Source organism: Alligator mississippiensis, chromosome 4 (assembly GCF_030867095.1).
Source record: "Alligator mississippiensis isolate rAllMis1 chromosome 4, rAllMis1, whole genome shotgun sequence".
NCBI lineage: Eukaryota > Metazoa > Chordata > Crocodylia > Alligatoridae > Alligator > Alligator mississippiensis.
Window position 1 is genome coordinate 208,129,510 of NC_081827.1, and position 27,412 is coordinate 208,156,921.

Genomic DNA, 27,412 nt, shown 5'->3' on the forward strand with positions numbered 1-27,412 from the left:
TTTTTAAGTCCGCAAGCAGCCATAATTACGCTCACATTCCTAAAACACCTACTACTGAAATTCTTGCATAGACTTTGCAAACTATTTTGCATGAATATAGAAACTCCAGATAACTGTGAAAGGAAAATCAATTCTAGAAACATTTGAAAAGTTTTTGAAACTATCTTCCTATTAGGTCTTTGACAGAACTGTAACAGAATTATTGAGATAGTAAGCAAAATCTTGTCCCATGTGGAGAAACACATCTACAAATGACAAACACAGCTATGCATGTGTATGCAAGGACAGAAAAAGGTTCAACATATTGAGCTATTGGAAATCTTCATACCAAGACAGAATTATAAACTAGCCATCAGTCTTTAAAAGGTGGGGCATCCACTGTCTGCCGAGCACAACAGTTATGGAGTTTTTCTTCTGGATTATTAAAAGTTCTATGCACTATATATGAAAAATTATTTCCAGTCTTGTGCTTACACGATAGTTTTACGGAAGCCAGAACGACAATCCCTGAGAAGCACCCTCTTGCTCTACAGTGACACCTAGAGACAAACAAGGAGTGGAAATAATAAGCTACAGGACTTGCTGGACAGAGCTAGAAGGGTGAAATCAGAAAAGTTTCTGAAGAGATAGTATCAGAGATGGTGTAGGCTGCATCTGCACTGTAGAAGCAACTGTTAGAACTAGGGAGGGCTGATAGAGGACTGGGAAGACTTAGGGAGATTTGAAGTAGCAGTAAGTCCATCTAATTTCTCAGTTCTGGGACTGGATAGCAAGATTATAACAAACTAGTTAAAATTTTGGTGCAACAAGACTATAGGAAGGAAAGAATGTAGATATACTACATATCGCCCAACTCACAATTAACAGTCTGATTGGTTAGCAAATATATGATCAGCATTTTGCATGTTGGATACAAAATTAATTTAATAATAACCCACATATGTATAAAAAGATGTACAGTTTAGGAAGACTCTGGAAGCACGTACCATTGCATCTGTTCCTTTGGTCAGCCAGCCTGATCACTAGGGATCCGGGTTTTCCGTTTCCCATGGAAAAACAGAGAAAACCCAAGGATTTCCCCTTTTTGCAAGAGCTGTTTGCAAAAGGGGCAGGGCCCAATGCTCATACTTACCTGAGGCTACTTCAGGCTCACTCTTTTTGCTGGAGGCAACTGGGGCTTGGGGGTTGTGGGGCAGGGCTGGAGGGTGGGGGAAGATGGCTAGAGGCAGAGGAAGCGGGGAGGTTTGCAGCAGGCTAGGCTGTCCGGCCGGGAGGGGGCTTGTAGCCTCCCTGCTCCCGGCCAGCTGCAACCACCCCATCGCTGCTGGAGTGCCCAAGCTGGCTGGGGGCCGAGGGAGCAGGGAGGTTTGCAGCCAGGTGGGCACTCTGACCGGGGGAGGGGTTGCAGCCACCCTGCTCCGAGCTGGAGTGCCCAGCCAGCTGCAACCCCCTGCTCCCCTATCCCTCAGCCCCTAGCCAGCCTGGGTACTCTCCAGCCAGGAGGTGGGGTTTGCAGCACTCCGGATGGAGGCTCCTTCTCCATTGCTCTCCCCTCCCAGCCAGAGTGCCTGGCTGGCTGCAATCCCTGGGTCTCAAACACTGCACTCCCTGCCCTGCTGCCTTCCCCCAGGCCCTCTGAAGTACAGCGTGTGCGACTGGCACGGGACGGCATAGCAGGGTTGCACAGGAAAGTTGCTTGCTGTTGCAAGCTCCATGCTGCTGTGGCCACACTTCCTCTGTGTGCATGGGGGCAGTGCAGGGTTGCGCCCCTTGCTGCTGCCCCCCCACCTGCAGGGGAAGCGTGGCCAGGGCAGTGTGCTCGCAGCAGCAGGCAGCTTTTGTGCAAATCCCTACTGTGCACTGCCATGCCGGGTTGCACATGCTGTGCCCTGGAGGACCTGGGGGAAGGGCAGGAGGGTGGGCAGCACGAACCTGCAGTGTGCATCTGCCCTGCCCCCACCCCCCACAGATCTAGGAGGTGCAGGTCCTCTCTGCCCCCTGGGTGTGCACACTGCTGCTGGGAGCCAGCCCTGCCTGAGCCTGCAGCAGGCAGGCAGCACTAGGGGAACCAGCTTGTGCTCCTGCTGCAGCAGCCACTGCCTTCCATTGGCAGGGGGCTGCAGACCTGGGTCCCTGGTCCCATAGCCCTGGCAGCTGGGGGGCAGGGACTGTGGGTGGGAGGCAAGGGGCACAAGAAGGGCTGGGGGGCATTTAATTTTAACCACAGATTTTGGGATTTTTATCAGAGAATTTGTGATATTTTTATCATGGAAAACCAGGATCCCTGCTGATCACCCCTCTGACAGCAAATAAAGCTAATTTGGTTTTACTAATCATGTCTGCCTACACAAATCCTGTTGCTGTAGATGACAACTCCTTGGGATAAAATACATAGGCCAAAAATGTAGACTTTCACATGGGGTGGTGATTAAGTAGTTTACAGAGGACACAAATGAACAAAAGGAAATGATTATCATATAGAGGGTTGCCATACCACTTGTGTGCCCAATTGTTTACTATTGGTATTGTAGTAATACTTTGAGAAACAAAACAGAACCAGGACGCCACTGCAATAAATACCATAAGTTCTTGGTAAAAAACAAAACAAAAACAAAAACATAAAAAGCTTGTGCCCCTGCAGAGCTCACAATCTAAACAAACAAAGTTCAGATGAAAAGAAGCAATACCCCCACTTAACTGAAGTAAAGTGACTGACTTGCTCAAAGTCCACCAGAACTTGAAACTGAACCCTGATCTCCCAAATTCCAATCCAGCGCCTAAGCCATAAAATCATCCTTCGTCACTGAAGAACTAACTGTCTTTTAAATCAAAAGTTCAGCAATTAAAAGCAGTACAGGCTTTTTTGTAGGTTGAAATTGTAGGTGGGAATAAGGAACTTCAGGGTTGTAATCCTGCTTTTGTGTCCGACTCACTTAGCGATCTTGAGAATGTTATTTATGATCATTTTCAGCATTGAAGAGCCTCTGCACATTTCAATAAGGTCAATGATATATAAGACGACTCAGAACCTCTTTAATTTTATCCATCTTACTTACAATTCAATTTCTATATCTACATGGGGAGAGGTGGAGTGGGAGTGGAGTCCATCTTGACATGCAAATTAAAGTTTGTACAGTATTTTCAAAATGAAAGACAAGTTAATTGAAAGCTTTAGGTAAGAGTAGGAAACAGTCCTCAAAAGTAGCAATGACCTACCCGAAGATAAGCGATGACAAAAGTCAGCATGTACCCTCTCTGTCCATTATCTTCTCCAGCTGCCAGACCACTGCAATTAATGACAATATTATTTTCAACCAACTTATGCACAGATTTACAATAAAAAGTAAACACTCAAGCAGGATTGGGAGTGGGAGTTAATGTCCTTTATATTTGCTTGCCTATAAATTCAGCCTCAAGATGTAATAGACATACTATCTCAACATTAATTTCAATTTAGTGCACCTAGCAGAGTCCACCCATTATCCTTTAAGTCTGAGCTCCTGTATGTTACATGTGTCAGCAAAATTGGGAATTAAAAAGACTAAACTAGGAACTCAGAGAATGCTATCAAGTGATAGTCCTAATAAGGCATTACACAGGTCTTTGTGATTTCTTAAGGATGGATTCACCAACACATTGTGTCTATTTCATCCTAGAGCAGGGCTGCCCAAGGTCTAAGCAATAGGGGGCTGCATGCCCACAGGGCTGAACCAGTGGGGGCAACATGCTGGGCAGATGACTCCTCCCTCTCCATTGCTGCACCACTTGCCCATGCAGACCTGAGCTCACCCTCAACTCCCAAACACTATTATGCATTTTACCATCCCACCCTCTTGGGTGGGCACAGAAAGCACCCCAGGAGGGAAAGGGAGCCACAGACTCCAGGCACTGTTGCAGCCAGAGATTGGAGATGGGGAAGAGGAAATCAACCCCTCACAGGCCACACGCAGCTCATTGGTCACTAGTTGGACAGCCTTCCTCTAGAGCAACATACAGCAGTCTGAGTTTTTATTAGCCAATTTCTATTAGCTCCTGTGTCCTTATTTCCTTTTTCACTCCTGTAGTTCCCATCCTCCCACCCCCAGTTGCTCCTCACTCTACACAAATTAAGTAGTTCTGTTTCTCTGCACAATACCTCCCTCCCCCACAAAACTCTTTGTTGAACCAAATTAGTGCAAAGGATAGAATTAGAAGAGAAACGTTTAAAGTTAACAATTTTGTCATTTTCCATAACAACAATTTTCCTATTCAACAAGAAATGATGACATTTTCTTCAGAGAATTGTATTAAGACTTGGTCTCTGTTAAGCTGACTCCCATCTTCTATAGTTACCAACTTAAGAGACACCAGATTTTCAGAAAGTACTAAGTACCCCTCTCCTTTGTGGAGTTTGAAGATGAGCACATTATAATGGAAGCATTCCATGCCAGTCCCTTTTGACTATTTCAACCTAAATTCAAACCCTTGATACTTTTTATTAACCTCACAATTATTGTCATACACTAATTACTAGATCCAAGATCTAAACCAGCAGTTCCCAATCTCTGGTATGCAGACAACCTGTCAGTGGTACATGTTAACATCATTATTATAATTACTTTATATGACAAAAATTTGCTGGTGGTAGTAAAGGTTGTATCACTTTAAATTGGTGGTGTGCAATCTGTCAGTTCGGGAACCGCTGATCTAAACTATGAAATTTAGAATGAATCAAGTCTTAAAACACTGATCCAAAATACAACACTAGTCTTTGCATGTCCACTGACTTTAAAACCAATTATCTATATTCTTTCATAGATTCTGTTTCCAGAGAACATAAAGGGTTAACGAATTTCAATATGCAAGGGTATTAAACAGGTAAACATTAAACCAAACTCCACTTTTTTTTTTTTTTAAATTTGATTTCACAGGTTTTTGTCTGGTCAGCGATTGGTACTCCTAGCTGTTGGAGGGCAAGGCACACTGTGCTCCTGTGACTGGAAGCCCTGTCAGCTGTGGGGCTCCCAGCTGTGGGTGCTCACTGTGCTCCTCCAACTGGGACTTCTGATCAGCTGACCACTAAGCAGCGCTTCACAGGCTGGGAGCATTGGCCACACATTCAATTAAAAAGGCACGATAGGAATCATCGACACTGTTCTTGGGCCAATCTAGAAGAGGCAGTGCCGAACCAGCATGGAGGGCTGTTATAGAATGGCATCACTTTGTCATTTACTCCTGGTGTTATTGCACTATTAATGGAATGAATGCGTGGCTAAAGCAAGGGTCTTAAAAACAGCATTATTAAAATGGGTTCCAAATATTCACATGGAAAAGAGGGCTCAGGGACTATATTCCTCTGAAATACAGGGATGCAGCAGAAAAGTCTTGGAATAGTATGTTCACTTTTGCCTACTCTTATTTTTGCAAATTTACTCTATTAACTTCAGTTTTATCTACTGCCTTTAACAAATAACAAAACTGCTTAAGTACAATATACAAGAGAAATCAGAACAATCAGGAATATAGAGTGATGGATAGTTGGATGAACTTTGCTTTCTGATTAATTTTATGTTCTAAAGAGAGGCAATTTCCCCCAAATCATACTTTATACCTTTTCCAGCTGCAAGACAAAAAGCTTATCATTGCAAAGTAATATGAAAAGTATAAAAAAAACCCTCCAACCCTCTGAAGAGCATAAATAAAAGGACCTCTGCCTATGTAGTTTTGCTACAAAGTTAGGAATGATTCTCTAAAGCAGTGGTTTTAACCTGTGGCCCACAGACCCCACTAACTCCATTTTAGTAGTTTAACTTATCCAGATTTTTAAGTGCTTCATAACCTGCTTATTAGTACATTGTCAAACAAATTTTGAAGCTTCTTGTCTAAAGAAAAAAAAAATGAACTGTATCAATTTAAACTCTGACAAAGGTTTCTCTCCTCAAAATGTGGTAAACAATAATGACAAACAGGGATCCAGGTTTTCCCAACTGCCACAGAAAAACATGGTAGAACCTAGATTCTCTCATTTTAAGGAGAAAAAGCAGGAAGTGGCGAGTTTCTAGCCTGCAAGGGGCTATGGGGAGTGAGAAGGGTGATCAGCATCAGCTCCATGTGCATGTGTGCATGTACACAAGCACATGGTCGCCAGGCAGCCTGCAGAGCATCTCCCTACATGTAAGTCTGGTGGCAGGGGGAGTGGGGGGAGAACTGAGGCCCCCATAGTGAGGGAGGGAGAGAGTTAGGCAGGGCTGGGACTAGGGCTGCTGCGTGGGGCTGGAATCCGAGGTCACAATGCCAGGGCAGGGTGCGGGACAGGGCCATGGGCAGCTCAACGAGGGGACAGTGGGGGGAGGGAGGGGTGGCTCCCTGCCACTGTGTGCACTCCTAGTGGGGACATCGAAGGCATGTGCCTTGCAAATTTGTGCAGGCCAGGGGCGGGCTGCCCGCTGAAAGCCTGGGCTCCCCTCCCTGCTGCCCTCCCTTGGGGCCTCCGCAGCCCAGCAGGTGGGACCCGGTGGGTCAGGGCAGAGCAGGGTGGGGAAGCTTGGTGCCGTCACTGCAAGCCCCATAACGCCAAGGCGAAGCACCCCCTGCCCACCTTGCAGCAGTGGGGGTGGCGGCACAGAGTTATGCTCTTCACTGCTGCTATAATGGAGTTCCCGGTGGTGACAAGCTTCCCCACCCAGCTCCACTTTGCCCTGCCATGCTGGGTCCTGCCTGTCAGGCTGCAGAGGCCTCAGGAGGAAGGCAGCAGGGTAGGGAGCCCCAAGCTTACAGGAGGCAGCCCACATTTCCCCAACCCCCACCATGGGCTCTACTCTGACCATGCCATCCATGAGGGAGGGGGAGCCAGGCTCCACGCTCCACCACAGCAGCTGCTGCCTCCTGCAGGTGACAACCAGGGTTCTGGCGCTGCCGTGGGGGGCAGAGGGCCCCTGACTCCACAGCCCTAGCAGCTGGGGGCCCCCTCCAGAAGAGCTGGGGGGATGTGGGTGGGGAGTGAGGGCTCCCAGTCTGCGGAGCACTCTTGCGCTCAGTGAGCTCCCCCAGTTGGGAGCCCCAATCAGCTGAGAGCGCTTCCAGCTACAGGAGCACAATGTGCCTTGCCCCTCTCAAGGCTAGGAGTGCTAAGTCACTGACCAGACAAAAACTCTCAGTGAAATCAAAAAGCTGAATTTTGTTTAATGTTTACTTGTTTAATACCTTTGCATATTGAAATATGCTGTGGGTGGGGAGGGAGGGCCGGCCACTAGCTGGGCTCAGAGGGCTGTGGGTAGGGAGTGAGGGGCACCGGCAGGGCTGTGGGTGGGGAGTGCGGGGCAATGGCATGCACAGGACACCAGCATATCAGGGCTGCTCAGCACCACAAAGCGAGGGGCTGGGCAAAGTACAATTATTACAAACCCATATCCAAACCCAATTCTTTATATCAGGAGTAAAAACAGACAAAAGGTCTAGTCCAGGCAGCCATATCACCTAGCACATGAATCTCTGGAGCAACCCCATGCACTGATGCTGTCCCCATGTGCTGCATGCAGCACACTGTTGTATTGGTTCTGCATGCTGGCTCTGGGGCTAGTCCAGATCAGGCTGTGCCAGAGCCAGACCATAGGACTATTCTGGCAGAGTACCACATTAAGTGTCCACCCCAAGCCTACCCCCATGCTGCATGCAGAGTGCACACTGTGCATGGGCTGGACCCAGTGCTGCATGTGGCACAAGAGGTCCAGGGCATGGGTTGCATGAGGTACCCTCCTAGACTGGCCCTTTTGACTGGCTCCAGTGCAGTCCAATCCAGACTGCCCAAGGGGCCAGCTGCAAGGCTACGCTGGAGACACCACATGCAGTCTGAGCCCCAGCTGATTCTCTGTGTTGTCTGCAGTGCCAGATCCAGCCTGTACACCATGGGCAGCAGCCTGTGCTGGCTCTGCATGTTGCATGCGCAGAAAGACTTGGGGCTGGTACATGCTGCGTGCAGGCTGGACCAGGGCTGCAGGACCAGTGTCTCTCATCCAGCTCATGGGGCCAGAACGTGACACCATCACTACAGCCACAGTTGGGCACCATGCAATAGCTGTTTTTGAAAGATATTTCTAATTAAGGACATATAGTTATTTAGTCACAGTTGCTGTCAGGGATGCTACATATGCTTGCTTTCCTTAGTGCGGCATTCACTCTAGAGAACTAACTGAAGGACCTTACTATACAGACAAACTGAGATCTTGGGCTGCTGACAGATGTAAAAAAAACCAACTAGTGCTTTACTGTAAGCTCCATGCACCCCAGCACAGAGCCCAGCGCAGGCCCAGGAAAAGCAGAGTGTTAGTTTGACCTGGCTTGCCCAATATTTGTAAAGATGGGGTGTTTCAGGGAGCTTTTCTGACACTTTAATCTAATTGCTGATTGAATCAACTGTAAATAAAAGCACCAAAAAGACCTGCTGAAGTGTGTGATCTATACAGATGCTGCAGAGCTGGGTCAAACTAACATGATGCCTCTTTTGGGCATGTGCTGGACTTGGTGTGGGGGCATGGAGAGTTTAAAGTAAAGCACCGTTTTTTTCACATCTGTCAGCAGCCTTTAAGTCTACACTGAAATTTCAATGTTGTCAGTTTTTGGGGGGGGGGGGGGGGGGGGGGGTTAAAAAGACTCCGTTTAATCCTGTTTTCTATGAATTTCAGCCAACTTTTCCTCTAGATTTAGTTTAAATTGTTAGTCTCAGTTTTGCTTTTGCTTTATGAGACAAACTAAAAGGTCCCACTCTAATTTGCAAAAATACTTGGGCATTTAAAAAATTGCTGACCAACCACCACACTAGCTTTAGTACTTTAACAAAACATTAGTGACTAAGTTTGTTATCTGATATTAAAAAACCCAAGGATCCTGCACCAGGCTTATATGAACTGTAAGATAAAATTAAACTTGAGGTTCTGAACAAAATCAGATTTGCTGAATTTTGCTATGAATAATTTCTCAAGTTCTAGTTTTACCTTCTCAGGTAAAAAACAGATCTTTCTGCATCTTTGAAAAGCAGTGAGCAATAGCGTTACCCAAGTCCTTAGATCATATTTGATATTTACCCTTAAAAAGAAAAATAATCTCCACTAGAAAAATCACTCGTCTTGAAAATGGTAGGGCAGGATGGCACCTTAGAGACTACCTGGTTCAGAGAAGCATGAGTCAGGAAGAAACTGTATAATTTTAGAAGTAATTAAGACTACCCAGACTGATTATTCATTGGTTCTCTCACGGTTTAATAAGCAAACTAAATACTTCTAATTATGAGCTCCCCATAGTTCTTTAAAAAAAGAAAGAGACAATATATTTCAGCACATTTTATGTTACATGCTCCTAAAGTAAGAACTCCCTGTCTTCCAGGAAGTAGACCATTGAGACATTTCAGCATAACTCAAATATGTGTTCAAATATACACATTTATACTACCCTAACTTAGTCACAAGGTTAGATTCATGTGCTTTTGCAGTCAGGAGGCAAAAGGCAGCAAGACTAGAACAGTCTATGAAGCTCTCAAAGATGCTTACAATGTGGGTGGACAAGAACACAAGAACCAGAGAGGAGAGGAGACAGGGATCATTATTACAGATAGAGCTGGCAGCTCCACCTATTGCTGAGGCTGCCTAATTCTGTTATAAGAAAGTGTTCTGGGTGCACTGTATGAAGAAAGGGGCTTAAAAGAAAGTGTATCATGGGATCATGTAATTATGGATTAATCCCACCATACATAGGAAGCTGTTTTATGAATGTACAAGCAGCCTTCATTCTGGCATTTCTTAACTTTTGAGTGCCTGACTTCACAACCTTATTTTCAACTATATAAACATTCATGAAGAGAACATGAAAAGGAAATGAAGTGCACTCAACAAAAAATATCCAGCACTTTTTATTTATTTCAAGTCATTGAACGGTGTCAAATTGTTCATGTTAAAGACTTTTTCCAAACTACCCATGGAAAATAGGAATTAAAGTACAAGCTTCCAAAAAGGTGGTCTAGGAACAAAAGCAAAGCACAACAGGAATTTGTAAAGAGCAGAGCAGTTTCCATAATTAATTTGGTATGGAAAGTATGCTTAGGAAGTAGCACTGAAAATGCTGGTAAACGGAGTAAAATATTTAACTAGTATCTAGTAAATACTTTGCTTAAAAAGGAAATAAAAAGCATTTCTGATGAATGACATTTTTACCATGGTTTTCATTGATCAGGCTAGTAATCAATCAAACCAGATGGACAGAAAGCTCCCTATCATTACTCAGCCTGTTACTGAACTGAACTGTTTTCTGTTTCTTTGTAAGAGTACAAAATCTGTGACAAGGGGTGGGATACAGATAATTCATCACATTCCTTTGACTAAACACAATTTCCTTTTACAGCAAAATTTCCTTTATATATGCGCTCTAGTGAATACCACCAAATAGTTAGCATTAACTTTATAATTTCATCTTCCATGTTTTAGGGAGGACACTATTAGTCTACTAGAAAAAAATAATAGCAGGCCTATAGAACAGAATTCTATGACTAGCATAAGATTACTTTAATAAAATGTAGGATTCTATAATTAGATATACACAATAGTACAATATCTAGCAAGGCTGAAGCTTCTCAAAATGAAAACGATCTAACAAATTAATTTTTGCTTCAAATTTATATTTATAAAATGGAACAATTTCAAGTATTTAGATTCCAAAAATCATACCCAAATTTGGCAGCGATATCATAAACTTGCTTTTCATGCTGAAGAACTCTCTCTCTGTCACCCTCAAAGAGTAAAGTGGCTACACATAGTACATTGGGGTCAAATCCTTTAAACTGTGAAAAAGAAAACGTCTATTATGTCATAGCCTATATGTCATCACAGCGCAAGACAATGGTTAATTTTCATTACAATGAAAGAATCAATTTGCATGAGCAAGTACTCTTCTAGATCATAGTGATTAAAGAAATAAGATTCACAGAATATTTTTCAGACAGGTTTACTTCAAAGTTCTCGGATTTACTGCTATATTGGAGTAAAAAGTCAAATTCAAGGTATATTGGATTAAAATTTTGGCAAAACTGCTTGACAGAGACCAGCTAAAACTAACTAGGAAGATACTAGCATCATTCCACAATATAGTATTGTTATGGAAACTACATGCTGAAGGGTTAAAAATCAGTGGATTAGAAGCCAGTAACTTTTAAATTCTAGTCCTGGCTCTGCCACAGAATCACTGAGGTTTCAGACTATTAACCAGAACAGTGGCTGTGAAAAAGCAGTTATACCAGAATAGTTTCCTACTGATATTCTTATTTTGGATTAAGAGTATCCTGTAAATTAACTTAAAGAAAAAGATTTATTCCAAAATAAGCATCTACACTAGGCATTATTCTCATCAGTCAGCAGACAAGCCTTTTCCCTCATCACAGATACACTGTCTATATTAAAAGTATGCGCGCATGCGTGTGTGCGCGCATGTTACAGAGGACTAACTCGCATTGTAGGACATCCTCAGTTTTGTACAGACAAGAATTCATTCCTTTCCTCCCATTAAACTGACTTTCCATTTAGTAATGCTCAATCTGACTTTTAGTTTATTTTCAAATTGGAAATCTCAATAGCAAAGGTCTTTTTTCATCTACAATGGGATTCTTCAATGGACCATTACATGCAATTTCTATACTGGAGTATTTGTTACACTTCACATACATTTCAGTACATAGGATTGTATAACAGAAGTCTTTTGAATCCTGTGCATGGCATTAAAAATTGCTAATTACTATAGAAAACAAAGTTAAATACCTTTGTTATGTAGAATTTTTTCAGGCCATCCAAAAAGGATGTAAAAATTGAAGCAACCTGTGGTTTAAGAGCATGACCTTTGGGGGGGGGGGAGGGGGGAGGACAGGTGAAAAAGAAAAATAAAGAATTGTTATAAAGGCAAGAACAAGATCTTCAGAAGTTTGGTCTTATTTCATCATACAATGTAGAATACTCTAGTAAAAGATTTTCTGGGTAAAGGTGCAAAACACAGGAAGCATTTTTTGTAGCTTTAAGGAGATTTTTTCCCCACAACTACTTTTTACTGAGATTATAGGAATTTTTTTTATTATTATTTATTCAAAAGGAATATGTGGGAAATAGGTTAAATACGATATATTTTTATAAAGCATCTTCAATTGTGTGTGACTAAAACCAATCCTGTATTAGATGTTCTCAAATATATGATATATGTAAGCTTTTTAAAAATGAAGTGCTCCCCCTCCTCCATAAAACCAAGAAAGCCAGTCACCAGTTTTTAAGTTATGCCAAAATCATTGAAATGGATAGTCAAAAAGGGAGCAAGTACAAAGTTTAGAGTTTTTCCTTTAATGGTTATGTCACTTGTGCAAAATTCTTTACATAAAACTAGTAATTGCTTCCTCGATCACATACGGAGAACTAAAATTACCAGAATATATAAATGGCATCTTGGAGTCTGTTAAATTAACATCTTTGCCTCAGGACTAGGTTTAATTGAGATGAAAGCTTTTTACTGTTTGCTCCATTGTTTTCAGTTCTAGCAACTTCTGAACTCCCATAACTGCTTCATTTTAACAGCTTTACATCTGGCCTACATGTTGTGAGCCCAATTCATAAAAAAAGTTATGCACAATTTACATGATATTTTTGAAGTATTCTAGAAGTATCTCCTCCTGAGTAAGGCAGAACTTCATTAATTCGGTAGCCCCTTCCTTTTTTCAATAAAAGAGGCTACTCTTTTAGTCCCTTGTATACAATACAGATAAGAGTAAATACACCTCTTAATACTCAATTAATGTCTAAAGAGCACTGAAACACCCAAAAACAATATACTAGCTAAAGTAATAAAGAACATTAAATTATTAAAACGCAACCTTCAGAAGAAACAAATGCTCCCTGTCTGCTTAAGAATAAATTTAGGGTGCAGATCCTTCCCTACAATCATTAACTAGTAACTACCTCACTACTACCTAACAGGGGATTTAGCTTTTAAGTGCTTATGAAAAACTAAAAAATTCAAGTCTAAATACCATATTACCCAAATTCAATACAACCCTGAATTTAGGATGGGGGAAGGGGCAGGGGTCTCAAGACTACAGTGGGGCAGAACCAGTGCAGGGGAGGATGGGATGTTAGGGGCAGGGGTGGTTGAGCTGGAGCCACAGCAGTCGCCTGCCACCCCCCTAGACTGCCATGTACTCAATTCCAGCACTAGAGCTTTTTTTCCCCTAGAGCTTAAATGGGGGCGAGGGGAAAAGCTCCTTGTTAAACAGAGAAGCCCCACGTTAAATTGGGGGAAGAGGAGGAACGCATTTTGGAATCAAGTCTTGGAATCAAGTAAATATACTAATACCCCTTAAATAAAAAAATTCCAGCGTGGTCTGGAATTTAAGTAGAGGATGACTAATTTTCAAATATTTAAAGTTTAAATTCTAAATTTGTTATACCAGGTTCTTTAAAAACAAAAAAAAATACCCCACAACTTCAAATCCCGCTCAGCTAAACATTTACCCCTCTCATTTACCTACTGAAGCCAGGCATCACCAATCATTCTATTTGTTTAGTCCTATAATACACTCCCCCTCAAACTGGGAAGATGGGTAGGTCTTTCTGCATTCCCTGAAGTTCCACAGGCCCCGACTGTGGAATTAAAGGGTAAATTATTTCCAGAATGAAACGCTTCCTGTGATGAAATATGGGTTTTACTGTAATATTTCTTGTGAACTTTGTTCATGATGTAATAAGCTTGTGTGCCTCAGTTTCCCTTTGAGTAACTTATTAAGAGAATGGTTTAAAGCAAGGGTGGCCTATGGCAAACATGTCACAAGTAGCATGGGAAGCCTCTGTGTGTGGAACAAGGCAGATCAGGGAGGACAGGCAGCACAGTGGTAGATAGGGCAGAAAGCAATGCAGCGGATCAGGAAGGGGAAAGGGATCAGAACTGCATTCAGGGAGGATATGGAGCTAATTTGTGGCATGCCTACCAAAAAGCTTGACCTCCACTGGGTTAAAAAAAGGTGAGGCCAGAGTTGCCTGTGTGCAAAAAAGTCAAGCTAAACCTCTAGCATCAACAGAGACTTGAAAAACTTTGTTGACATGTCAGATTGGTTTGCCTCCTGGTTTCAAACATGGGAGGCTCTAGGAAAACTGAATAAGATGAGGTAGTTAGCCATGTTAGCATGAAGTCAGATGCTATGAATAGACCTGCAAAGAGCAGGGGACTATTTCCTTGTTATTTCTGCAAGCATCTGAGGTTGATGCCCAAAAAAGTTTACACCTCTCTAAACCAGTTAGTTTTTAAGGTATCACCCTTCCCTGCCTACAGACTGAATAAGCAGCAGAGCAGGTTGCACAAGGCACGAGTCAGCTCCTGGCCTAGGCAGTCTGAGGGAGATTAACTGAGTGGCTTTGTGGGGATTCAGGAACTGGGCTGACTACAAAAGGAAAAGCTGAGTAAATTTAGGGTACTCAGGGGAGTGCAGGTTGGATCAGGGAGAAAAGGGACTACATAATCCTTAGGAAAAGGCAAATGACTTCTGGCTAGGTACCCTCTGCCTCAGTAAACACCTTTGCTGAAGAGCAGCTGTCCATTTTGCTTTTTGGAGCTTTGGTTTGTATTTGCTCTCCTCAACAAGATGGAAAAGTCCCTCCCTCACTCGGGAACTAGGCCAGAGGCAGGCAATTATTTTGGGCGGAGGACCACTTACTGAGTTTTGGCAAGCCATTGAGGGCCACATGACAGGTTGCCAGGGACAGATAAATATTAATTTTCCAAATTTTTTAGGAGCCCCACAGGCCGGATAGACTGGCCTGGCACCGCATTTTGCCCACCCCTGACCTAGGCCCTAGGGCTTCCTCCCACCTCCCAACCTGCTCTAGAAGCCAGGCTATGCTTGGCTTCAGGGGGCACTCAGAGCCCAAAGAAGACTACATTGGCCCTGAGCAAGCACCCCACCCCTCCAGTGGGGTACTGCGTAACACTTCCATGAAGAAAATACGCTGCCATCAGCCAATTTCCATTTCAACCACAGAACAGTTAACCCAAGATCTGTGCTTGATATTCCTGTCCTATCACCTGGAAAGTTTATTTGGAGGAATATAGGTTCAGCACAGTCTGGAGGGGATTAAGCCCTTTTGCCTGACCCCAATGTATATAAATGAGAGTATGTGTACCTTAAGACAACAGGTATGACTCATTTCAGATCTCCACTAGGTTGCTGGGTACCTTTTACAAGTCTGGAAAGTGCCCTTGGAGTCCCTGTAGGTAGTTCTCCAAGAACACCAGTTCAATGTGCAGTAGCAAGCAAGAAAGCAAATATTGTATTCAGTACCATTAAAAAAGAAATTGAAAACAAAGTGGAGAAGTCATGCTGCTACAGAAAACCAAGGTGTGACCACATCTCAAATACCATGTGCAATTCTGGTCTCTGCATCTCAAAAAGGATGCAGTGTAATTAGAAAAAAAGTATAGAGATGGGCAACCAAAATGATCAGGACTATGGAGCAGTGGCCAAAGTGGGCGAGATTAAAATGTGACAGAATTTATCAGTTTGGAAAGCAGAAGGCTAAGAACAGATATGATGAAGGTCAATAAAGTCACACAGGATGTGGACAAAGTGAATATAGTAACTCCTCATTTAACGATGTCCCAGTTAATGTCGTTCCGTTATCATGACGAGAACATACTAGTTTAAAGAGTCAGATTTAAAGCAGCTAAAGATCGCCTAACTTGCTTCTAGGTGGTAATGCTGCCAGAGACACGAAGATGAAACCTCTGACAGCATACTATTCCGAAACACCATGAGCTCTCAAGGGATTTTCAAAGGAACACCTTCCGGTCATTTGGAGATCCAAGAACGCATGGATAACTGGAGCTGTTTTTTCAGAATGGCTGACTCTCTCTGTCGTCCCTGCATGGAAGGAATACTGTACCAAGGAAAAATCTTGATTTCAAGATTTTATTACTTACTGATAATGCACCAGCTCATCCAGTCAACCTGGATGACCTGTGCAAAAAGTCAAAGTTGTCTTTCTGCCACCTAACACCACATCACTCATCCAACCCCTGGGCCAAGGAGTCAGTGCTGCATTTAAGGTGTATTACTTACGCCATACTTTTGACCAGCTCATCAGAGGCACCGATGGGAAAGGTAAGCCTACAATTTAGCAATTTTGGCATGACTATAATATCCTCAAGTGCATCGATAACATTAGTGAGTCCTGGGCTGAAGTTACTCAGACATGCATGAATAGTGCGCGAGGTAAGTTGTGACCTGAATGTGTCAGTAACTTAAAAGGATTTAAAGATGTTGTCCCTGCTATGAAGAAAGATATCCTCAAGTTGGCCAAGAAAGTGGGTTTTGATGAGGTGGAAGAAGCCAACGTTACACAACTTCTGCAATCACACAGAGAAGAGCTAACCAATGAAGATCTGATGCAACTACAGGTGATGAAAGCAACAGAAAAAGGCGGCCAAGAAGTAGAAGAACCAACCTATCAAATTTTGACTACCAAATGTCTTTTCTGAAGCTTTCCAAATGAATGAAGCTGGCTTGCAAATCCTTTGTGATGACGATCCTAACAGGGAACGCAGCTCCGAAGTGATTAGGGGAGTTGGTGATGTAATGAGTTGCTATAAAGAAATTTAGCAAGGAAAAAAAATGGAAAGTAAAACAAAAATCTCTATATGTGTGTTTTTTGAGTTGGGAAAGTTCAGCAAGAACAGCAAGAGGAGCAGCTGGACAATCCACCGTCTTCCACCCTCTGACTCCACTACCTCAACCAAGCTTCACAAATCATCCTTATTTTATTTAAATAAAATTATTTAAAACCTATACTTGTATTAAATTGTTTGTTTAAAATTATTTAAAACTTATACTGTGTGTGTATATATATATGTCTTTTTGTTTGGCAAAAAAGATTCCTTGGAACCCAACCTCCACCCCAATTTACATTAATTCTTATGGGGAAATTGGATTCACTTAACATTGTTTTGCTTAAAGTGACATTTTTCAAGAACGTAACTATGATGTTACATAGCTGTACAAAACTGTTATTCACGAAGTCCTAAACCATTAGAAGCAGGGGGCACCCACTGAAATTGTAGGAGATTAGTTTAAAACTAAGAGAAAGTACCTCTTTTACACGCTGCATAGTTAAGTTGTGGAACGTATTGCCACAGGAGGTTGTGGAGAGAGAAAGTGTGACCAGTTTAAGGGGAAGAGGGGAGGGGGACAGGCTAGACAAATTTATGGATGATAGAGCTAATAATAGTTATAAAAACAGAACAGCTGGGGAGATATTTCTTCTGGCATCTCTAAACCGAAATGATGGTGGATGCCAGGAAAAGTAATGAACAGAAGAATGGTTTACTTTAGATATGTCTGGTTCAGTGCTCTCCCTCTGGAGAATCTACTTCTGCCACTGTCCGAGATAGGATGCTGGGCTGGACAGGCCATTTGTCTGACTCAGTACAGCATTTCTGGGGCAGGGGCAGGCAGCAGAAGCCAGAGAAGGAAGCAGAAGCCAAGAGATTCTCACTGCTGTTGCATAGTTGGCCACCCCTAATTTAGCAGACTGTTTGGCTGCAGGGTAGCTCCTGTTAAGAACAGTTCAAAAGCAGAACGGGTTACGTGCACATAACAGGGACAGCACACAAGACTGTAAAGATCAGGTTGCGTGGCTACATGCAGTTTGGTTTTCAGAAATGAGTTTTACTGAGCTTGGCCCTTCCAAAGTCTCAAAACACTAGAGAGAGAACTTTAACTGTGTTTAAGAGGTTGGTGGTCATTGAATTCTCCAGTTTCCTAAATACGTAGAGTTATATTTAACAGCCTATTTTGCAGTTAAGACTCTGATGTGGCTATGTAAAGAACACAATGTCCACGTCCAGATGAGCAGGGGCGCGCACTTGCAGCAACACAATAGTGGCACAAATCTGTGCTGCAGTGCACATCCCTGCATGTGCCCAGTAGACCTGTGCAAAACAGCAAGTATTTGATTCAATTTGGAGGGACAGTGACTCGATTCAGTGATGCGAATCGCTGTCCCGATTCAATTTTGCCAATTCAGATCCAAAAATTTGCCACTGACTCAGAGATTCGGCCATAGACTAAACAGGCAGCAGTCCTCGAGGATGCTGGACACAGCTGCCTCCAGCTCATAAGTGTTGTGGTGGGTAGAGGCAGGGGAGAAAGGTGTTTGTGTGGGGGTGCAGATCAACACCCCCATAGCGAGGGAGGGATTGGGGCTGAGGCAAGCTGCCCAGATGGGGCTGGGGGGCATGGGACTTGGGATCGGGAGCTCCTGACGCTGAGCACCGTCACACATCGCCAGTCCGGGAGGGTAGGAGAGTGGGCGAGTATCCCTGGATCTGGCCAGGCTGCGCTCTGGATGGATGGGTACGGGATGCAGGTGCGGCAACACTGGGAGCTGGGGCTATGTCCTCCTGCTGTTCACCCAGCTGGAGTGGGGAGGCATGGGATGGTGCTACTGCACTTGGGACGGTGCTGCGCACTTGGAAAAGCAGTGTGCAGCAGTGGAAGCTGCTCCAGCCTCCCTGTGCCTCCTGGACAAGCCGCAGCTTCACCCCACTGCACCTGACTGGACAAGCAGTGGCAGGGCATGGCGGCAGGCGCGTGCACCTGGATTGGGGAGAGACCAGCAGCAGGGGTTATGGGGAATTTTAGACTGTCTGCAGCCCTCCCATAGCCCTCACTCCGCTGCACTCTGCGGGCTGGGCAGAGCCAGGGCTGAGCTCCAGGCAGTGGCTGGAGCTAGCTGCCCAGAGCGCAGCCCTGTCTTCACCCACCCTGCGGAATACAGCCCAGAGGTGGGAGGCTAGGACTAGCCTCCTGGAGCGCAGCCTGGCCCAGCCCGCCCCACACAGATCCGGGGGCACACGCTCACTCCTGTGCCCTCCTGGACCGGCGGCATGCAGTGGCAGGAGCCCCCCCTCCCCAGGTCCCACACCTCCCATTCCAGCTGGGCAGCTTGTCCCAGCCCCAGCCACAATCCCTCCCTCACTGTGGGAGTGCTGATCTGCCTCACCCCACACCCCTTCCCTCCCCCCTCTGCCCACCACAACAGACATACTAGCTGGAGGCAGCTGTGTCCAGGGTCCTTGAGGACTACTGCCTTTTTAGTCTATGGCTGAATCTCTGAATCAGTGCCAAATCTCTCCAAATCAATTCAGATGCTTCCAATCCGATTCAGAACTTCTAAATAGTCTCCTTATTTGATTTGGAGATTCGACCGCCAAATCAGGCCAAATCTCCTCCAAATCGAATTGGTTGCCGAAGCATCACACAGCCCTAGTGCCAGGCTCCTCCTAGCTCCCAGACAAGCTCCATGTGCTTGGGGGGTGGGGGGAGGAGGGAGAGGATGCGCTGACTGAAGCACATTGCACCCCAGCCAGCCAGGGCATTCCCCAGTCTCTGTGCACTACAGAACCCTTAAACTGAGGCACGCTGCAACCCAGGCAGTCATGAAGCCCCCAAATTGAGGCACACTGGCTCGGAGTGACTGGATGGGGTGCAGCATGCCTTGAGACAGGGGAGCAAGCAGTGTGCCTCAGTGCAGGGGCTCTGCAGCATGCAGGAGGAAGCCCTGAACTAGATGCTCCCTTGTCTCTGCATTTGTCTCGGTACAAGCTATTTTAGCATGCTTTGCACTGCTTCCTTTTCTGGAGCAGTTTTTTTTGTCACCAGGAAATCCCAACAACACATTTTGCCCCTGCGCTGCAAATACACAGCATTGCACATGTTTTAACGTGCAATGCATGCGGTTTGTGGTGCCACAAGCCACACCTACCTGCACATCTGGACGTGCTCAATGAGATTTGTTACATGCTCATCCCCTATGCTCCACATTTTGTCATAGTGGAATAGAATCCAAGTCATGCATTGAAGTGATTGGTGCACAACATTAAATGGGGCAACAGAAGTCAAACACAATGTAGATCCCAAAAATATGGACAGCTTTATGCTTCAGTGCTACAGCCACTGAATGATATGAGAAAACAGGTTGCTTCCCTTCTTTAACTTTTTGGCCCACTACCACCACCTTCAGGTAACACTGCTGAATTCCATTAGATTAGTTAAAAGGAAGGAATGAAAAGAAAAGAAAGAACGTACTGTTTAGGTCTATCTAGACAGTAAAGGGCAATATTTAGATCGGGGTGGGCAAAATGTGGCCCGGGGACTGATGTGGCCCACCAGGCCATTCTATCTGGCCTGTGGGGCCCCTAAAAAGTTTAGAAAATTAATATTAATCTGCCTTGGGCTGCCTGTCATGCAGCCCTCGATGGCTTGCCAAAACTCAGTAAGCAGCCCTCTGCCCAAAATAACTGCCCACCCCTGATCTCGATCTACATATCTATATTCTTATTACTGCTGTACATTATACAGTTATCAGCTTATTAATGCTGTACACCTTTTTTGGTCACACACCTTAAGCCATATGATGCATTAGAACATGCACTCCCCCAAAATACCATAAATTCCTCACATACGTGTACTGTTTTCATAAAAAACAGCTCTTTGAAATTGGAATGTGCATTATCGGCGAGAAATACAGCAAGGACGGAATCTGCCACTGCAGGTGAAACAAAATGAGATCTGCAGTGATCCAAAGGAAGAAGAACAATGAGTGGGCTTGGGTCCTTAAGCTGCTGCTACTCGGGTTACTTGCTACAAGGAAAGATTGGGGGGTTTTTTGAAAGCCAAAATGAAGAAAAAACAAGGTGTATATTATATTCTGGGGGTGTGTTGTATGGGACCATTTTTCTCACATATCTGTTTTGGCTTGTCCTCTTAGCATGTCCTTAGTCTATCTGGTGGCCTCTACATTCATGCTGTCCTCTCCCCCACCCCCCATACCCTCTCCCCACCTGCAATCCTAATGTTTCAGGACTTTAAATTCAGTTTAATTCAGGGTCTGAGTTCTCAACTCATATTGGGAAAGAGAAGGACCAAGCTCCACTGATGTGGCAAAACCTCTCCAAATACCAGAGTATGCACAGGGTGAGGGAAAGGGTTCAAGCCCCCATAATGCCAAGGCTCCCAATAAGGGAGGGCACTGAGGGTGGCTCAAATCACCCAGCTTCTGGCTCGAATGGAGAGCCAGGAGAAGGACTGAGACACACCCAGAGGAGCATGGTCCTTGCCAACCATAAATGTTAAATTCATACATACTTGTGGAGGTAAAAGGCAGTAGATATGTTGAATACTGTGTTCAGTATTGCTTTCCCAAAAGGGGAGGACATGTCATGTACAAACCAGGATAAACACCAAGATCATTTGAAGTCCAAGCTCTCGTATCAGGGTCCACACCTTAATTTTCTAATTCTATGACAAAACATTGGTAGACTGTCTAATCTGAAAAAGGGAAGGGCTGGGGGAAAACATAGTTCTCTAGGGAAGGGCTCTCTTAGGAAAACAACTCACAAATGGTCCCAAATTCAGTCCACTAATCTGATTCTACACTCTGTGTAGCATACCAGATTTTAAGGATATTTGGTCCCCTGTGCAGATCCAGGGACACGTGCCCCTCTACACCTCCTGGGGTGCGTGTAGCATCATGTCCTGTCCCCCCGCCCCTCAAAGGAAGGACTTATTGTCCAAATGACAACTTTCTGAAGCAGTCCGACAGCAAAAGAACAAAGTATAAATTTTCCATCTCTATTATGTTTAGAAACAGGAACTCTACTTTATGCAAGTGGCAGAGATTGAACTCCAAATAGAATATAGATTTGGACATCAAAACTAAGATATTATACTTAGAATGACACCATGAAACACTCAATTTGGGATACGGTATTTGTGAACTTACCAAACTGAAATTGTTCATTGTCCATAAGGCGAATTGATGCAGGAGCACATCTCTTAAAAAGAAAAAGATTGTAAATACAAATTCTGCTGAAAGTGTTAAGCTATGACACTTATCCTTTTATATCAAAAGCCAAGGCAGAAATCAGCTTTAACACTATAGTTTATGAGCACAGTATTAAATCCTCAGTTATCCTTATATAGAAAAGTTCTAGTATGTTTGCAGTAAAAAGACTAAATGAAAGAATATTCAGTCTTACAATCTAAAAAAATCTATTTCGGATATATATCAATGTCTTCGCTTTAATAGCGTTTAAAAACACCTCAAGAAAACCAGAATTATTTTAAACTTATGCCCGGGGTGCTACACACAAAACCCTCTGCAGTGCTTCAGCTCTGCAAAAGGTAGAGATGCGAATATATGCATGCCTATAAATTGACCTTTACCAGCCTAAAGCTTTGCTTGGCCTCCAAGAGTTTCTGAAGACATCTTTTTCACAAGTTTACAGGGACAAAGAATCACATTGAACGGTTTATGCCTTATTCCTCTCCTGGTCAGCATTATGAATCTATATAATGAGCAAATGAAGCAGCTAGCCTTCCCAGTAGTTATTATTACAGACACCTGGGATTCATTTTATCTATCAGTGTTTTAGACATCAATTGATCACAGTTTATCTGGAGCACTACTGGAAACAACTAAGCAAGCAATCCATTCCAAGCCAGCTGCTGAAGTTCAAGTCCCAAGAATTTTGGCAATTTAAAAGCTAACCATGAATGTTGTTCAGCACGTTAATAAAATCAATTGACAGCAACACAACACTCCTGAGTCCTCCAAGAGACCCAAGTGACTGGGCTTTATGTTGTGCATGTGCCCGTGGAGTTAAAGCTACTTGTGTTAAGAGTTTCTGACAATTCCATGCAAAACTGATAGCCCAGCTACCAACTGACAAAGAAAAGACAAACTACTGGCAAACACATGCTACAAACCACCATATAAGAGAAGGGAAGAGGATAATTCGATCCTTATCCAAATGTATGTTTTGTTTTGGGGGGGTTCTTTTTTTGTTTTGTTTTTTTTGTTTGTTTGTTTTTTACACATTACATCTAACAGGGGGACTTCATATCTGGGCAGGGAGAGGGGACAGGAAAGAAGACTGGGGGACAAAGAACGGTATGTTGAGATTTTTCAATATGTCACTAGCAAAATATCTACACGTTTTAGAAAATTCAAGGAAAACTAGCATAAGATGATATTAACTAGGTTTAGATATTAAACCCCCATCTAATGAGAAAAAATATCTGGTCAACTATACTATATTATTGGTGCTCTATGTGCACCAATAATATATATATGCAAATATTCAAAATGCATATGCAAACAAATAGTCCTTAACAGTAAAAAATAGATGCTGGGTGCTTTAAAATGGTAACAGTTGAATATGAGCAAAAATGGAATGAGTAGAACTATTTAAACAAAAAGGCCTGAGGGAAATTTGGGATTTGTTTAGGAATGAATTGTAGGTGTCCCCTCTCCTCCCCTCCCCAGGCAAACACAGTACGATAGCATTTTTGCTAAAATTAACCTGAATAACAGGGGCACTGGAGACAACAATAAAAATAAAAATGTATGAGAAGTGGAGAAGCTAATGGCAATAAATATAGGTCAGTTAGAAATGATAAACTTTAACCACCAAATTTAAGTAGGGATTCTCTAAATACTGCTTTTGCACACCTACAAACAGTATAATCAAAGACAGATGGTAAAATCACTATAATGCTGAAGAGCAGACATATTTAATAAATATTGTATCTTTGTTGCATTCGAAATTGGTATGTATTCATCTTAAAAATGATTTTTATTTTATCATTACGGAACTAGTCAAAACCACTGTTAACATTTAACTACCTAAAACTGGATAATTTGCATCCAATAGTATTAGAAGGATTGGCTAAAGGACGAAGCTACTAGGGTGATCTTTAAACAAAAAAGATTTCCACTGCCAGAGAAGTTCCAAAAAACTGGGAAACAGCTTATGTTGTACCCTTTCTAAATACTGGCAACCAAGATGAACCAACTAAGCTATAAAATTAGTTAGCCTAACATTCACAAGGAAAACTGTGAAAAGGCTCACAAAGGACAGAAGATATCAGTAAAAATGTACTGGATGGTAATAGTTAAAGCCAATCAACACAGGTTTATAGGAAAAGGCTTTATTAAATACAGAATCATGTTCTGGATTATCACAAGTGTGATATGGTACAAAGAAGCTATATACAGTTAGTGGATCTTGAGACAGCTTTGCGTACGAGCCCAGAATCCTTAAACTAGAAATGTTTGGTCTGGGGCTGTACCTGAGCTCTGTGCCCACCTGAGGCACAACCAGGCCTAAATGCCTGTTACTGGGTGTGTCTACATGAGATGCTTAACTTCACATTAGCATAGTTTACTGCTATGTAAGCATGTGTGTAAGCACGTGCATGTACTTACTTCACAGTAAATCTCGCCTAATCCCAAGTAAATTTGCTATCTGCAAATAAAAGTAGCAAATTTATGAGATTGGTAACGGTGCCTTAGCACTCATGTAGACGTCTGCCTGGGAGCAAAACCTGGTCCTGGTCAGCCATCCACCAGGGGGAGGGAGATTGCTCCTTGCTCCAGGGAGCTGCCTGCTGCTGGGGTAGGCTCCACCACAGGAGACTGGGTGGGGACTATATCCCCCTGCCCTGGCAGCAGGGAGCTCCAAGCCCCTAGCTTCGCAATCACAATCAGGGACCAGGAGGCTGGGAGATAAGGGTCTCCCAGCCCGAGCCCCAGGGTTATAGAGCTGAGGCTGGCAGATAAGAGCACCAGCACCAGCCCCATAGTCCTGAAGCTCAGGATGGGAGCTTCCTGCTGGCCATGGCAGGGAAACCTGTTTCCCACTCAGCTCCATGAGCACAGAACTGGGGGAGAACAGGCTGTGGAGCCTGTTTCGTGCTCAGCTCCACACTCTCACAGAGCTGGGCAGGGAAAAGTCCCTGCTCAAAAGGCCATTCAAATAACGTGAATAGACTGGCCATATGCTGTGATAGCATCCAGGTAAACCCTTATAGGAATAATTCAAAGCACCCAAGTAACAGCTGCCCTTGACTCTACAAAACAATATAAGGTAGACTTAGAATAGGGAGGTGGAAAATATTAGTTTAGAATACCAGAATGGGTATACCCAAGCTACAGCTATCATCTGAGCTTTTTCTTGATGAACTTTGCTTAGCACTCAGGATTAGTGGAATGGGAATAGATTATTTCTTTCCCACCAAACTTACACAAGAGAACAGATCTGCTATAGTTCCTGGACTTATTTCTCCCTCTGGACATTTTGGAAACATGAAGTAGCAAGAATACATAACAAAAGAGCTCTCCATTTTAGCAACACTATCTAGGGAGGAGACTAATCGCATTTGTGAACAACAGACCTCTTTCTTCTCAGGTGATTTGTCAACTGTTTTAGGAATTTAGCAGAATATGGAATGCTATCAAATTCAGCTAATGTTGGATGCCCCATCCCCACAAATGTACGGTTTCCTAGAATAATGGAAATTACCTCATTCCCCTTTGTCTATTTGCATAATGTTCACCAGAATTTGAGTGGTGGTGTCTTGCCTAAAGTGTAAGAATACTTTGCAGGCTGAACAAGTCTCCCTGAACTCCATTATATGTGGCTGCATAAGTGATTCAGCTTGAAATCTTGAACTGAAGAGTCTAAATGAGCACTGCAGTTTGGCTTTAATGAAGCTGTTATCATGAAGACAGAGGAAACATAACTCTGTCAGATATTTAGAGGATCTGTCCAGAGATGATAGTATCTTGTGAGGAATTTATTAAAAACAGGTCCAGGCTATACCTCTTGGCAAGTAAACTGCCCTTGACCAACCTAGAAAGGGCTGGAGGCAGTTGTGACTACAGCTGCAAAAGTATAGGTCAGCATATAATGATCCAGCAAACTGAGACATAATTTTGATTCAGAGATCTAGAAAAGATTGTTACCCAGTAACTCAAAACTGCATATTTTATTATTTTATTGCCAATTCTGATTTAATTTACATGGTCTGCCAACAGATGGCAATGATGACCCAAAATCCAGATTCAGTTTAAGAATTTGGAAGGCATGGGAATATTGGCATGACTGGTTGGTTACCCAAGTAATGTGTGTAAATAAATTTGATTTTCAGGCCCTATCTATACTTTACACTTAAGGTACGCTTAACCAGTTATTCGCACTAAGTTATGACCTAGCTACACATTTAAATCCATTAATGGCATGATAAGACAAGCAATAAGTCAAAGTCATTCCACAAAAAATGTGTAATAACTTTGTAGCTTGTTCTTATTAAACTGAACATGTAGCCAGGTGCTCCAACTGGTAGATGTTCTAGAGCAGTGTTTCTCAATCCGTGGGTTGCGACCCAAAAGTGGGTTGCAAGAATATACGAAAGGGTCATGAACAAACTTGAAAAATGGATTCTCCTTTAAAGGAGAAAAATGTGCAAAATTGTGGCTTTTCCCTTGCAGCCTGGCAGAGTTCCAGCAAAGGGGTGTTTGAGGACCCCATGCCCCATTTGTCCCACACACTGGGGGGCTGGGGCCTGGGGCCAAGAGGCAGCGTGTCAAGAGTGAGGGGCACTGTGTCAAGACTGGTCATCGATGTTTATAAATGGGTCCTGGTACAAAAAAAAAAAAAGGTTGAGAACCACTGTTCTAGAGAAAGTATGCCCACTTATCTGAGCTGTACTTCCCAGAAGAAATAAGGGGGGTTTTGCTGTTTGTTTTTTTGTTTTAAACATCCTGTACTTTTTGGTTTGTGAACCTGATCTGCCATGTAGTTTAGCTCTGCAGCTGGCTGTTTGTCCTGGACTTTTAAATGGTTCTAAATAGGGCTAAGAAAACAAGATTGACCTATTATAGGAATGTCTTTGTTTCACAAAGTTTTCCTGTTACTGAAGAATCTAGGAATTTGAGACGGGGAAGACGCAAAAGCAATAAAGCAATCTGTGGATTTCAGTCTTATACCAGTAGAAGTAGCAGCAAAGCAAGTTCAAATATAAAACACGCAAACAAAAAGATCACTTTTCTGGACTGGATTAGAATCATTCAAAACAGTTTACATCATTAGACTAAGTATTTTTTTTCCTGGAGTGCACCAAGAATAGTCTTTAAAAGTTAAGTTCCACTTGTTAAAAAATATTTTGCCATGTAGATAGCAATAATAAATGTTTTTTTACCATGCACAGAAGCTATTCTCCATTTCTTTAGTTCCTTACCTCCCCCCACCAACTATACTAAGAGCAAGAAGAATGAGGATAAGTATAAGAACTGACCTGAGAGAACAACTGCCAGGAAAATTAAGTGTTGGCATAATCTGGGTACTTGAGAAAAATAGTGTGACATGAAGCTACTTTTTTTGCCTTTTGTTTTCTTCATTCAAAAGTTCATGGCCAAAGACTAAATTGCAAGCTCTAGAAGGGCCCAACTCACCATAAAAGGCCATTGTTGCAAGGGATATTGCACATCCTTTGTAGACCCAAGCAGAGGCTATGCTTTTCCTTACA

The 27,412-nt window shown here is 43.2% G+C and overlaps 1 protein-coding gene across 1 annotated transcript in view; it reads right to left on the reverse strand.

Moving 5' to 3' along the window:
• AGPS (alkylglycerone phosphate synthase) overlaps positions 1–27,412 on the reverse strand; it is a 130,727-nt gene that overhangs the window by 39,514 nt on the left and 63,801 nt on the right. Inside the window, exons 12-15 of the mRNA XM_014599342.3 lie at positions 21,825–21,876; positions 11,775–11,851; positions 10,692–10,804; positions 3,217–3,286 (exon numbers count right to left, since the gene is read on the reverse strand). Coding sequence (XP_014454828.1) covers positions 3,217–3,286; positions 10,692–10,804; positions 11,775–11,851; positions 21,825–21,876 — 312 coding nt within the window. The remainder of the gene's footprint in view (positions 1–3,216; positions 3,287–10,691; positions 10,805–11,774; positions 11,852–21,824; positions 21,877–27,412) is intronic.